Source organism: Rutidosis leptorrhynchoides, chromosome 2, assembly GCF_046630445.1.
Source record: "Rutidosis leptorrhynchoides isolate AG116_Rl617_1_P2 chromosome 2, CSIRO_AGI_Rlap_v1, whole genome shotgun sequence".
Classification (NCBI taxonomy): Eukaryota; Viridiplantae; Streptophyta; class Magnoliopsida; order Asterales; family Asteraceae; genus Rutidosis; species Rutidosis leptorrhynchoides.
The window spans coordinates 639,562,155-639,576,094 of NC_092334.1; the positions used below are offsets into that span (position 1 = coordinate 639,562,155).

At 32.7% G+C, this 13,940-nt stretch overlaps 2 protein-coding genes across 3 annotated transcripts; one reads left to right on the plus strand and one right to left on the minus strand.

The window, feature by feature from the left end:
- Positions 1-2,548: 2,548 nt before the first annotated feature.
- LOC139893702 (amino acid transporter AVT1C-like) lies at positions 2,549-9,477 on the plus strand. The gene is made up of 12 exons (XM_071876877.1): positions 2,549-2,736; positions 6,201-6,508; positions 6,809-7,023; positions 7,141-7,164; positions 7,241-7,421; positions 7,507-7,729; positions 7,845-7,980; positions 8,107-8,126; positions 8,225-8,361; positions 8,534-8,577; positions 8,730-8,792; positions 9,382-9,477. Exons 1-12 carry the CDS (start codon positions 2,549-2,551, stop codon positions 9,475-9,477), a joined length of 1,635 nt encoding a protein of 544 aa, XP_071732978.1.
- A 593-nt stretch (positions 9,478-10,070) lies between these two features.
- LOC139893703 (serine/threonine-protein kinase PCRK1-like) lies at positions 10,071-13,695 on the minus strand. 2 transcript variants are annotated; one of them, XM_071876878.1, is made up of 5 exons: positions 13,560-13,695; positions 12,531-12,949; positions 11,531-11,791; positions 10,771-10,893; positions 10,071-10,671 (listed from the first exon to the last, which is right to left on the minus strand). In XM_071876878.1, the coding sequence occupies exons 2-5, from the start codon at positions 12,936-12,938 to the stop codon at positions 10,135-10,137; spliced, it is 1,329 nt and encodes a 442-aa protein (XP_071732979.1). In that variant the 5' UTR covers positions 12,939-12,949; positions 13,560-13,695; the 3' UTR covers positions 10,071-10,134. The 2 variants fall into 2 exon arrangements, with proteins under 2 accessions (XP_071732979.1, XP_071732980.1); XM_071876879.1 differs by having other exon boundaries at positions 12,531-12,941; positions 13,560-13,635.
- Between the last annotated feature and the right edge of the window lie 245 nt (positions 13,696-13,940).

The following is a 13,940-nucleotide window of genomic DNA, read 5'->3' on the forward strand; positions in this document are numbered from 1 at the left end:
AAACATTCAAGATACTAGCATGTAATTCAAAGATATTAAAATCAGGCTAAAACCAAAGTTCAAGATTGAAGAGCAAAACAATACAGTGGCTTACATATACATGCACATAATATGAAACAATACAGGAGATATACATGGCTCACATAATGACCTTGCACAAGCAGGTCAAACTTTTAAATCTATATCATGTACGTCATAACATTAAGCAACAAACAAAACCCTTACGACATGGCAGAACAAACAATAATTTTAGGTTTTATACACAAAAGTTGAAGTTGGAGTTTTCAGAAAATAAACAAACAAAATTTTAATGCTACATGATCAAAGAAAATAAATTAATGCAATTAATGATCAAAGCATACAAGAGGTAAAAGAGATTTGAGAGTAATTAGTAAGCTATCAATGTGTTGAGTAAAAAAATGCAGCCGTATGAAAAATAGAGGTAGGGTATGTTTGGCAGAGGGCTTTTTGAAAAGGTATTTAAAGGGTATTTGAGTAAATTAAATTTCAAAAGCTCTTCTGTTAATGTGAAACGCTTGTTGGACAAGCGTTTAGATTCGGAGCTTTTTCTCACTCTTAAAAGTTAAAAACTTATTTAATCAAATGGAGCTTTTTATTAGTTATGAATTTTTTATAAGAGTTAAAAATAAAGGCTCCAAAAAAGTTTCAGAAAACTCCATGCCAAACATACCTTTAATATACATAAATAATGTAAACATCACCGAAGTATAGTAACTAAAAGTCATATACAATATTTTACACAATATTTTACAGAGTAATAAGATATTAAGAAGGGAGAAGTTAATTTGTACTATAAAATAAAATATAATAATATTATTTTACGGAGAAAATAATACTAACAGTCTAAGACCATTCTTAATGGTAAGGGGTGATGGAGTGTGATGAGTGTTTTTGTGGGGTATAGTGCTGATTTGACGGGCGTGATGGAGTTTATAGTGATATGGCATGATGGTTGTGTGATGAGGTAATTGGTCCCACATTTTTATTTTCTTTTTCATATTTTTTATAACTTATTAATTTTATTATTTAGTTTATTATTATTATTATTATTATTATTATTATTATTATTATTATTATTATTATTATTATTATTATTATTAACAAACTATAATAAATGTTTTTAAACAACACTTTTATTAATAACAAAAAACGATTACATTTTTTTTAATTAAACTAAACATAATTGAACAAAACAATTAAAAGAACAATAACGTTAATAGGAATCATCGGAATCATCCGAATAAAACCTACCATCAGTGTCGTATTGTGGCCCGGAGAGTACATACTTTTCATCATCAGCATCCACAACATACTCGCTTTCAACTCTGAATTCGATGTACGCCACAATTTTTTCATTGTGTGCCACTACTTGACCAACCAGAGCATTCTAGTCTTCATCTTTTTCAAGAACTTCGGTCGGAGAGTTGGAGTCTTTAAAAAACCACAAATGTTTGTGAGCAACAGGTATTTCTTCCTTTAAAAATGCAAGTACATTCGGTAACACCATATTGCACACGTTCAAAGTAAACTCTGTTTGTTCACCACCGGAATACGTCTTCACTCCGTGGTCAAATTCACTGCCAAATTCAACCTCTAACACAACACGCGTTTGACTCAATTTTAAGTGGAAAGTTGAGGTGTTTATAAAATGAAAGTGTATTGTGAAAAATGGAAAGAATGAGGGTGATAGAAATGAGAGTGTTTTGTGAAAAAATGTAATGAAATGGTGTTGTATTTATAGAGATATAAAAGATTTATTATTTATAAAATTAATTAAAATATAAAAAAATATGCAGCAGCGGATAGTTTTTTACATTCAACGAACTTATTTTTTTATAATTTTCTTTTACTTCCTTTTTTTTTCTTCCTTTTGTTACCGTTTAATTACCCGATCGTCGAACCTTTTTTTGGACGTTCAATTAACTAACCAATAAACGACGAAGATAACCTCACAACGAATCACGGGTAATAATCCCTCGTTGAAAACAACCACGAAGTATAGTTTTAAAAATTATTTGTTTTTTACATTGAATGTTCTAATTACTAATTAGTAATTAGTAATATAATTAAGGTTAATAAAATACATTAGCTTTAATCAATAATAATTAAAGATAATCCTCCCAAATTGGCAATTTGTAAAATTTATTGCACATGTGTACATCTATTACGCATAATTACAAATAAAATCATAACAGAACACGCTCTCTTCTCCCTGTTTCCAAATTCTTCGCATCACACTCTTTTGATACACAGAAAACAGAGCTTTTTCTCTATTGAGCCTCAATTTACGACTTGGTACGTAGTATCTACATGTCTGCTTGCATTTTGTTGTTATATTCGAAATTTACAATATCAATCAAGGCCAAAACCCAGTGTAATTGTTGTTGCTGATCACGATTTAGTTCTAGATTTTTAATATGAATGCGCATAAGACCAAATACTGTCATAATAATAATAATATTTTTAATCATATGTTTACGTTGTAGGGTTTTTAAATAGATACTGAATACTGAAAGGAAGAGTGTGAATGGAGAATCAAAATTCTGATTACATATTTTCTGTTGAGAGTGACAATGAAGGTGAATTCAAAGATGTCGATGGTGATGCGAATGTAAATGTAAATGGTGATAATGATTTTAACCCCGATGAAGACGATGAAGATGGCAGTAGGAAGGATTGTGATGCTTCAAACCCCTCATGGCCTCAAAGTTACAGGTACACCTCTTCCTATGATTAATTGAATGTTTTTTTTTTTTCTTTTTTTTTTTCTTGGTTTAGATTTCATCACCGTTATCTGCAGCGAGTGTCAAATTCACTAATATTTATTGAAAGGTGGAAAAAAGTTTCATGAAAAGATATATGGACCAGTTAGCAACTTCATATTTTATTAAAATATAAGCTAGTATACCAAAATATATTTGATCGCCAAGGCAACTAACCACGGCTGCCCTGTGATAGCTTTGCTCTTGCGGCGACGTGTACCTCACACACCCTAAGCAGAGAAGGAGAATTAGGTTTATATGTTTAATAATGTATCAAACTTCACTTAGAGTGCCTTCGATTACTTCTTAATGAATAATTCAGCATTCAATGCTAAGCCTTTTAACATTCACTAAGTTTGTTTGTAGCATCTGAATAACAACCACCATTCAGTATTTATGATAAATAGTTAAAATAATCTATTAACCATTCAACACCCCTATTTTCTTTAATACCGTGCTTAAATTATGTCCAAAACATTTATCAAATATTTATAGGTCAGTACGCAGATTTTGCATTATCCATATAATTTCAATGATTATCAAACGGATTATTCTCTTTCAAAATCATGTTTAGTCAAAACCTTTAAATCATTTAGATTTTGAACCATTCATCATCAAACACACCCTTAATATTACTCCGTCCGTCCCAATGTACTAGACCTTGGACAATAACATATACTTAAGAAATTATTAGATTGTATATTTTATTTATCTTACATTTATATTCTTTATTTTTTTCAAAAGCAATACTTTTTGTCCTTTATTTTACATCTAATTTTATTTGCTTTATATACATACATTAGAAGTATAATAGAAGTATTTATGGGAGTAGGGAGTAGACCTATAGTTTAAGGGATAAAAAAAAAAATGAAATATTAAATTAGAACAAAGTGACTTTATTTTATGTGTGCACCCAACTTTAATTACTCTTATTGTATTTTTATTTTTTGGTAAAATAAACGAAAACTTTTTGAAAAGAAAACGTCTTGAAACAAAAAATACAATGAGATTCCGATAAAGCTCGTACCGAGAAAGTAGCGTAACAAACTAACTATCTATAACCGAGCACCAACTACTGAAATCAAACTATAACCGGTTTACACCAAACCACTTGACACAACCATCCTACACCAATAAGCCATCTACGAACAAATTACATAACTAAAAATGCAAACCATAGAAAACATTAAACGCAAACCAGACGATAAACAAAGGTCCTAAACTTCTTTAAGTTTGCCATCTATGATTTCCCGACGAATATTTTCTCCGGCCCGATTATCAATCTTGAAAGTAAGGAAATTTTAGGACCCGTCGCCAACCAAAGTACCCGTTGAGGGGAAAATAACACCACGATCCGCACGTCCTTGGAAGAAGCCTTTATTCGACGAAACCAAACCCGTAGTAGACGAACCAACATGTTGAGCATCTTGAGCGTTCATAAACAAATTTTGCATCAAATACAAGTCTTCGACATTGTCTTAAGCTTAAAAGAACACTAAGCGCTAGTCACGTTGACCTTCTTATTCGCTCCCTTGTCATCTACACCTTTATGGACATCGGCAAATTCCTATTTAAAAGGAAGCAAGCTTTGCAAAAGCCGTCACATGAAGGTACAGAACAATCACAATATCTTCATCCACCACGCCCAAACTCAATCGGTTTAGGCCCATCTTCATGTTTGCCTGCATTTCGGTCACCAGTAGCAACATTCTTCTTCGTCGCCATATTATCTTTAACGAGTTGGATTGTGTCTCGCGTTGCTACTTAAAATAATTTGGTGTACACCTTAAACACAATTTCGATATTTTATTGCTACAATACACAAATTAATGATTTATATATATACATTTTAATGACCGGGTACCATTATGAAAAAAAATAATAAAAAATTTAGAACAAAAAATATATATGTATTTGTATTAGATAATAAACGGGTTATAAGGCTAGTTAGAAATTATTATAATACACAAATAGTGGAAGTTACTATTTATCAACCATCTACTATTAGTATATTATCTCAAAACATATATTGTGCCCAACATCAACCTTGTCCCAACATTCTGTGATTCATCAAGCAGGCTCGGATTAGGCCCAATACTGCGGACTGCAGCCCTATCAACAGACCCAAATTAGATTTCGGCTTCAACTATAGCAGAAGTTGGCCCGTTAACATTAACATGTCCGTTAACATTGACAAATGAGAGTATTCGATGTCAATAGCGCGGTTGAAAAAAAAACAGACCCGTTAACAGAAACATGGCCTTTCGTTGTTGGCCCATTACCAGAAAATGGCCCCATAGGACTTGTAATTGCATCAATAAGCATGGAGCGATCAACCTTGTTCGAAACATCATCTAATTGGGATGAATAATAAGGATGTTAATCCATATTCGAAACCGCATCCCACATACAAACACCATTCGTGTCAATCGATGCTCCACTTGTAACAATGAAACGATTCGTGGATACTAAAAGTTTGCTATCAAACGAGTTAAAAAGAATACGAGATAAGCTTGTTGTGTCGGAAAATTCCGATACCCAAATGTTACACTTTATCCCATCTTTATCCTTGATGTCAAGCTCAGCCGATCCATGAATGTGTTTAGTGCATCCCGACTTGATGAAAGCAAACAAGGACCCAACATTACCTAAAGAAGAGGACGAGCAAGCAACAGTAATCGCTTCACCAAAGAGCTCGGCTATTTCCTACACACTATCTTTGCAATCACACGTTATCGCCTTATCGGTATATGCAACACTTCGATCTTATGTGTTAAACATTTACTAGCTATTTTATGTGTGACGTGACAACTATATACATTGCTACATCATAACAACCGGTGTCAAATTAAGTGTTTACAAGTTATAATATGTCATAATATACAATGACATTAGTTCTTTGACAAGTACTTTAGAAATTTTTTGAAGTTAGATACGTTTTAAAATAATAAACTGAGGATGATGACTGGTTTATTGTCTGTTAATCAAGTTATGTCACTACCTCACAGTGTTGTTCTCTTATATAATTTGGCAAGGTTTTAATTTAGATCACTTGAATACCTCAAGATATATATGCAAAATTAGCTGACACAATTTAGTGTCTCTGATACCTACTACAAAATATTTTTTTCCTTTATAAAATTAAAGGATGTATTATCAAGTTTCTTTGCTGATAGTGAAACCATTTACACTTATAAATCTACTGCACCAAGTTAAAGACTATATTTAAGGAATTTTCTAACATCGGTTCTTATGGATGTCGTTAAAATGCATTAAAGACTTGTACTTTTTAATAATCGTCATGTAAAAGTCAATATTAACCGCTTTGTACAACACATTAATGCACCTTAACGACAACCTTAAGTGATGTCATTAAACAAAATCCTATAAATTCAATTTTACACTTTGATGTTTCAGGAAATCAATGGATCTTTTCGGTAGTGTAGCATCAAGGAGTCTGAACTTGCTTGGATCTCCTAGATTATCGTCATCATCATCAAGCAGTTCAAACAGTTCAGTATCACCTAAAAAGAGACATAATCCCAAAATAAGCTCAAGTTTGGAAAAACCTTTGTTGCAGAACGGAACAGACAAACAACAAATACAGGAACATCATAGTTCTGATCATTCACTTCAACCTCAATGGACATCTAACAAAAAGTTGTCACAAAATCAGAAATCTCCTAAAAGTGGAAAGAGTTCATTCGGCCAAGCGGTAATTAATGGTATACTCCCTCTCTCCCAATTTGATTGTCACACACACAAAAAATACACAGTTTAAGAAACACATTATTAGATTAGATTGTACTTTTTGTCAGTATATCATCAGGCAATTCTATATACAAGCTTAATAGAAAACACATAAAATAGTGTTTTTTGTCGATGGAGTATTAAATTGGGATGAATGGTAGTATTATAGATACAGTTTGATACATTTTGAGACACTTAAACACTATTGTCTACTCAAGATACTAATAAGTATTATGTACTAAGTGATATCTATTGCTTGATGATTTTTTTCGTAGGCGTGAATCTTTTATGTGGAGTAGGACTTCTTTCTACTCCTTACGCAGCGAACCAAGGAGGATGGGTCGGGCTATCCATATTGTTTATCTTTTGTATCGTTTCGTTATACACCGGTATCCTCCTACGTTACTGTTTGGATAGTAAGCCTGGTCTTAAAACTTATCCTGATATTGGTGAGGCCGCTTTTGGCAAAGCTGGCCGACTTGTCATCTCTGTAAGTTTAATCAATTGATGCAGTTTGTATTCTAATGAACTATAAATGAACGCTTTCTTATAAAAATATATAAAGGTTACCCCAAACTTATACTATTTTTGTTTGTTCTTGCTGCAGATAGTATTGTACGTCGAGTTATATGTAAGTATATCTACCAGTACTGATCCATGTTTCCTATAATCTTTGTTTCTCATAGTAATATCTTCGAAAAATGCAGGCAGCATGTGTTGAATATATAATCTTGGAGAGTGATAATCTAACTTCTTTATTTCCAAAAGCACATTTAAGTTTCGTAGGATATCAACTAAGTTCCCCTGTTTTGTTTGCCATTATGGCCACTATTTTTGTGCTTCCTACAGTTTGGCTTCGTGACATGAGCGTTCTCAGTTACTTATCAGGTAATCAGTACTAAATTTAATACTTTAATTTTACAGCTTCTATAAACTTGATAAGTTCTAACTTTGTCATTGCTTTTTCATTCAGCTGGGGGAGTTTTTGTATCGGTTCTGTTAGTCATTTGCTTGTATTGGGTCGGATTGGTAGATAATATCGGCTTTCAAACTGAAACTACAAAAATGTTGAACCTTTCAACGTTGCCTGTGGCTATTGGGCTGTATGGTTATTGTTATGCAGGGCATGCTGTTCTTCCTAATATCTATACATCGATGGAAAAACGAAGTCAATATCCACTAGTCCTTTTAGTCAGGTAACGACACTTTTTTAATGAATACAATTTGGTACACGAAGAATCGAAGATGATAATTACAATCTTAGAACTTTTTTATAAGTTGTGTAACTTGTGTAGTTTTATGTTTTTTAAGCTTTGCAATATGTACTTTTCTTTATGCTGGAGTTGCTATAATGGGATACATGATGTTTGGCGAATCAATTCAATCTCAGTTCACTCTCAACCTACCTTCAAATTTTCTTGTCTCCAAAATTGCAGTGTGGGCGACGGTACGCTAACTATAATCATATTTGTGGAATCAATAAACTCTTAAAAGTTTATTAATTGTCAAATAGTTTTCCTATCCTAAGTTATGAACTTGTTTGTACTCATGACTGTCTTTTGTTCTTGTGTAGGTGATCAATCCTTTTACCAAATATCCTTTTGCTTGATGTGATCAGACGATTCATGTAACATAACGTAACGTTAACATGTTTTTGTGATCTAAGATTGTGTTTTCTTAACAAGGATTACATATGCTTTAACTATAAACCCTTTGGCCATGAGTCTCGAGGAGTTGATACCAATGAGGTCTTACGTTTACTCATTTTTAATTAGAACGGTGTTGGTGATCTCTACTTTGATCGTGGCCCTTACTGTCCCGTTCTTTGGTGAGTTATCACATTCGTCATTAATCACATTGTGCACACTAAAGATAAAACAGAGCACCTTCTTCTGATCAATTTCGGATCTTTATTATTATTATTACATATTATATATATTTTTAACTGATTCTTGCCATTATTGATCCACTGTTTATAATTATTCTCAACTTTCTAACAGGCCTTGTAATGTCATTGATCGGATCTTTACTCACGATGTTAGTGGTATGTTCTTATTTGTCGTTTCAAATAATCACCTGCGTTGATTCAATTTTATGACATGATAATTAATTTCTTAAAGTTCAACTCTAGAATTTGTTAAAAAATATGTACACATTATTAGATGACATGAACTAACACAACTTTTGCTGTTCCAGTCATTGATATTCCCTTGTGCTTGCTTTTTGCGCATTGTAAGAGGAAATGTAACTCGCTTCCAGGTACTACATATCTACTCGATTTAAAACTCCACATAAATGTGAACATAAACCTGTAAATGGATAATGTTTTTATTGTTCAGGCTAGCCTAATCAGATTATCCTGTAACCATTTCTGACCCGTTACCTGGCCACCCCAAAATATGTTGCTAATCTCGTGAGGATATCAGAACTCCAACCACTAGGCTATCTTTGGGATGGTTAGAAATATGAACTTGTTGAATTTATTGATTTAATCATCGTTATCATTTTTCAAAATTGCATTGGTGAGGCTCAATTTTCATCATGTAATAACAACATGAGCATCAAGAAAATATAAATGATAATGCAAATATACCTGAATGTTATTTGATCATATATATATATATATATATATATATATATATATATATATATATATATATATATATATATATATATATATATATATATATATATATATATATATATATATATCAAAAGTTTCTATTATTTGATTGTCCATTCAAAAATAAGATATTTGCAACTGAATAACTGCATTGGAGTATTCCACTGCAAGCAATTTTTTCTGTTCTTCGATCTCTCACTCTTTTATTTATTTGTTTGTTGGTAGGGATCACTTTGTGCAATAATAGTCACAATTGGCATGGTCTCTGCAGTGTTTGGAACCTACACATCGTTATTTGAAATCATTCAACAACTTCTATAATCATGTTTTCACACATCTATTGAAACTGTATGACATTTTGTTATTGTAACAGTACATTTTATTTTGTTTTTGTTTTGACATTTGAAAGGGAGCTAAACTTTAGATTCAACTATATATGAAAAGCTTATGTTTTAGGCAAGTACCTTAGCATTAAGTTTACAAGAACTTGGAATGAAGTATCTATTTTTTTGGTCATATTGGAATTCAAAGTATCCTGTAGGATACTAAAATTAAATAGAAAACAAAAATGCAATAAATTTGTTCATATGGTCCTGTAGTATGAAACTAATTTGAGGTGCTGTGACTTGTGAGTTGAATGAAGTTGCTACTGTGGAAACTGTTTTTTACAGTCAGTGGTCTAATTGGCTATATTATTTTTTTCTTATTTTCAGTAGAATATATAGATATATAGATAGATAAATAAATAGATTATAGATTATACAACAATATATGATAAGATTAAATATCGTATCATGTAACAAAAGTAACCTTATATTATTCGTATGCATTAAAATTTGCCATTTTTGTATATATATATATATATATATATATATATATATATATATATTTTTTTTTTTTTTTTTTTTTTTTTTTGAACAGCAGTTTGGGATCACCGGGGACTAAATCAAGCTTTCATGATAGGCACACTCACATTCATTAATTAGTTCTCACAAGTTTAGGTTTCCATGTAACACAAGCCAACCATTTATTGTCTCCAATTAAAGGATCGACAAGCCTTCTTTTTAACCTTGCCTTCATCGGCTGTTTATCGCAACCGTCATCGCTTGGTCTCTTGTCAATCTTCAACGGTGGCAACGGTTTTTCAAAGTTGACAATTTCGGCTTCCACAATTTGGTTCACCATATCCAAAACTTGGCTCATTCTTGGCCTCATTCTTGGTTGTTTAAGCAAGCACTTGTTAGCCACTGCAGCTAACTTTTGAGCAGACTTAAGTGAATAGTTTCCGTTGAGCCAAGGGTCCAAAATCAGTTGAAACTTTTTTAAGTCATGTGATATGTGTGGTCTTACCCAATCCAATAACTTTTGCTCATTCTTCGGTTTGTTAAGATCCAATGGTCTTCTACCTGTTATAAGTTCATATAAAAAGACTCCGTAGCTCCAAACGTCACTCTTGTACGTGAGACGTCCTGTTTGGATGTATTCTGGTGCTGCGTATCCAACTGTTCCAACTACCTGTTTTCAATAAGAGAAGTTAATAGCTATTTTACTAAATTTTTCTCGCAGTAGGGATATTATTGTCATTTTACAAATTATAAAAGTAAAGTAACATACTGCGGTTGAGACATGGCTTAGTCCTTCTGTAGGGCCCAGTCTAGCTAATCCGAAATCTGAAAGCTTCGCGTTCCAATTCTCATCCAACAGAATGTTTGAAGATTTGAAATCTCTAAAGATTATCTGCATTATAAAACAATGACTTAAGGAGTATTAGATATGCCAATTCTGCAAAACGGGCGGGTCAAGGTTAGGTAATGTAGCAAATGAGTTTGAGTTGAAATAGCAATTTAATAGTACCACTCGAAACAGGTTAAGTTGCAATGTTGCATCCCATTAACGGGAAAACAAACAGTTTATCAATTAATTTTGATGTCCTTTAAGAATTAATAGTGTGAATATTGTTAGAAAAACTAATTAATTCGATAAAAAGCTGACTATTTTTAATTTAGAGTTTTTTTAAAGACGGTCGTTAGAGCTGTCGTTAAAGGTGCATTAATGTGTACAAAGTGGTTAATGTTGACTTTTACATGGCGATTATTTAAAAGTACAAGTCTCTTTTGCATTAACGAGGCTGTTGTTGGAAAAATCCTCCTATTTAATAAAATGATTTTCACGTTGGACGCATTACAAATACATTTTGACCAACTTTAGACCCTTTTCTTTCGTATCCAGTTTTGACCCGTTTCAAATAATATACAACCCAGATGGACATACTTATAGTTAAATGTGTTGACATTAGAACATCTATCATTATCATTATCCAACTGATTTCACAATCAAAATTTCATGTAACTTGACTTCATCTATCTAAGGGTACCTGAAATTCCATTTCTTCATGGAGATATGCTAACCCTCTAGCAGCATCTTGAGCAATTCTAAATCTTGTTGACCATGGAAGAGGTGTTTGAACTCTGCTAGATAAATGATCTTGGACACTTCTGTTTTGCATGTATTCATACACTAGAAGACGTTGAATCCCTCTTTCATCGTCTTCAGCGCAATAGCCAATGAGTTTGACCAGGTTCGGATGGTCAACAAACCCAAGAACATTTACTTCTGTAATCCATTCCTTATGGCCCTGTGAAACCATAAAAATGAGAACATAAACAATCTTACTTAAAGATATATACTAAATCTTATGGAATCATTTTCAAAATTTAACAAAAAAAGGGATTATCACTTTTCCAAAAGCTAAAAAGGCTCCTTTTTTTTAACGACGATTTTTTGGCATTAGTAGATCATTTATTTCAACGACTCTCATCATTTGCATGTAACACACACGTTCGGGCGGAAACCCGAATCCGATCAACGGTACCCGGGAACACATCCATTCGGGCAGTGTTCCAGGGTAGAGGTCCGTGATCGAATCCGGTAAAACCTCCCTCCCTATAGGGTCAATATATACCACTATTATTGGTGTTCAATTGTTTTAAAGAAAATCATGTCATCCCTAAGGATCGAACCCATGACCTCTCCCGATCCCATGACACAAAGTACATGGGGGAACCGTTGGGCTATGCCCGCAAGTTACAAGGTTTACTCTTTTCGGGTTACCGGGAAGGCGAGTATTTTTTTATTTTTAACTCTCATGTACACAGCCTATACGGAACAGTCTCTGACCATTTCCCAAACCTTCACTGGCCACCTCTAGATTTGAACCCGCGACCTCTTGCAAAGAGTTCAAGGCTATCTTGTGATGGTTATAAATGAGGTTATTTCTTGTAGGATCGAAAATAAAAATTTATTTATTGTCAAACTCTGTTTCTTACATTACATTTTTGGGTCATTTCGCTTTAACTATAGATGATAAGACTAACCTGCAAACCCCTTCTGCCAAGTTGTTTAACAGCAGCATCTATTTTTTTACTTGAACCATCCGTATCTCGTAATACAGCTCTATACACGCATCCAAAACCACCTTCGCCAATCACAAGGGCCCGACTAAAATTCCTTGTGGCTGATTTCAACTCATTAAATGTGAATTCTCTTAAATTATTGTTACTGTTACGACTCGGCCTTTGAGTTAAACTTGTGAAAGAAGTCTTTGTAGATGACTCTGTGCTGACATCAGAGGCATCACGCGAAGTAAATTCAGAGCCCGATTTCCTATCTTCTAGGCTCGTAGATATAGTACACGAATGGGCCGGGGTAGAATTAGTAGTCCGTGTGTCGTTGTTTCTTTTTCCGTGTGCGGAAGATAATGAGAAACATCGCATTGCCTTCATCCCCTGAAAATCTAAGATTTTGCAATGATGAAACGACAATTATGTACAAATTTCACAAATATATGACATAAAACGGAACCGTTGTTTGTATACAAATTAAAAGTAATGCAACTAATCACTCTAAATGAATGATCAATGTAAACTGAAGTATTTAAACATTTGTTAAGAGAGTTAAGCAAAGAATCTTTAACATGATGTCAACACAATCTTTTTAAAACACATTATGTTTCATATTCTATTTAAATAATCACAGTTGACTTTTTGAATGTTAATAAATAATACAATGAGTAATAACAATGGCAATTTGCAAGGCTATTAGTTTTGTAAATAAGATCATGCCATTAATCATTGTATTTAAAGAAAAATTAAAAGTTTTTGACTCTTTAAACATCTGAAGTAGCTTGTATGTGATTAAGCAAAGTAAAAGCCATAAAGGTATATATGAGTTGGCATCTTTAGCGCAATTAAATCATTCATATAAAATTAAAACTTCTGTAGTGCATAAGTTTAACAAACCTGAAGATTAAAAAACAAAAACAAAAATCTTGAACTTCTAGTATTTGAACATGTAGTACCTAACAAACAATGTAATCAAGAAGTGGAGTAATAATGAATAAATACCTTGAATAATGTACACTAAAGATTGAGAGGAACCCAAGAACTATGACAAAGCTCTAAGCACCAAAGTGATCATATTTGATAGAACTGAAAGAAAAAAGGAGCAGAGAGAAGTATTTAAGAAGATTTATTTTTAAAGATGAAACGGGAATTTGGTTGCATCATTTATCATTAATATAATTAAATTAAAGCCATAGACATAAATACATGATGGACAGCTGGATTGAATTTAGCTTGCCAAACTTTATATTTTGTCGTCTATTCAAAGTAACACCCATTATGGATTTTAGAGTTATATAAGTTAAACGGACATGCAATAAACTTAAAATTATAATACTCCGTAATTTTTTTTTGTCTAAAAGACCGTTCACGATACTTTTATAT

Bases quoted from the DNA above. Each gene is read 5' to 3' on its own strand.
- LOC139893702 (XM_071876877.1), top strand. From the start codon at position 2,549: ATGGAGAATCAAAATTCTGATTACATATTTTCTGTTGAGAGTGACAAT. The intron at 7,165-7,240 runs GTAAGTATATCT...CGAAAAATGCAG, and splicing joins TATTGTACGTCGAGTTATAT to GCAGCATGTGTTGAATATAT. The intron at 8,578-8,729 runs GTATGTTCTTAT...TTGCTGTTCCAG, and splicing joins CTTTACTCACGATGTTAGTG to TCATTGATATTCCCTTGTGC.
- LOC139893703 (XM_071876878.1), bottom strand. From the start codon at position 12,938: ATGAAGGCAATGCGATGTTTCTCATTATCTTCCGCACACGGAAAAAGA. The intron at 10,894-11,530 runs GTACCCTTAGAT...TTTATAATGCAG, and splicing joins ATGAAGAAATGGAATTTCAG to ATAATCTTTAGAGATTTCAA. The intron at 10,672-10,770 runs GTATGTTACTTT...TATTGAAAACAG, and splicing joins TAAGCCATGTCTCAACCGCA to GTAGTTGGAACAGTTGGATA.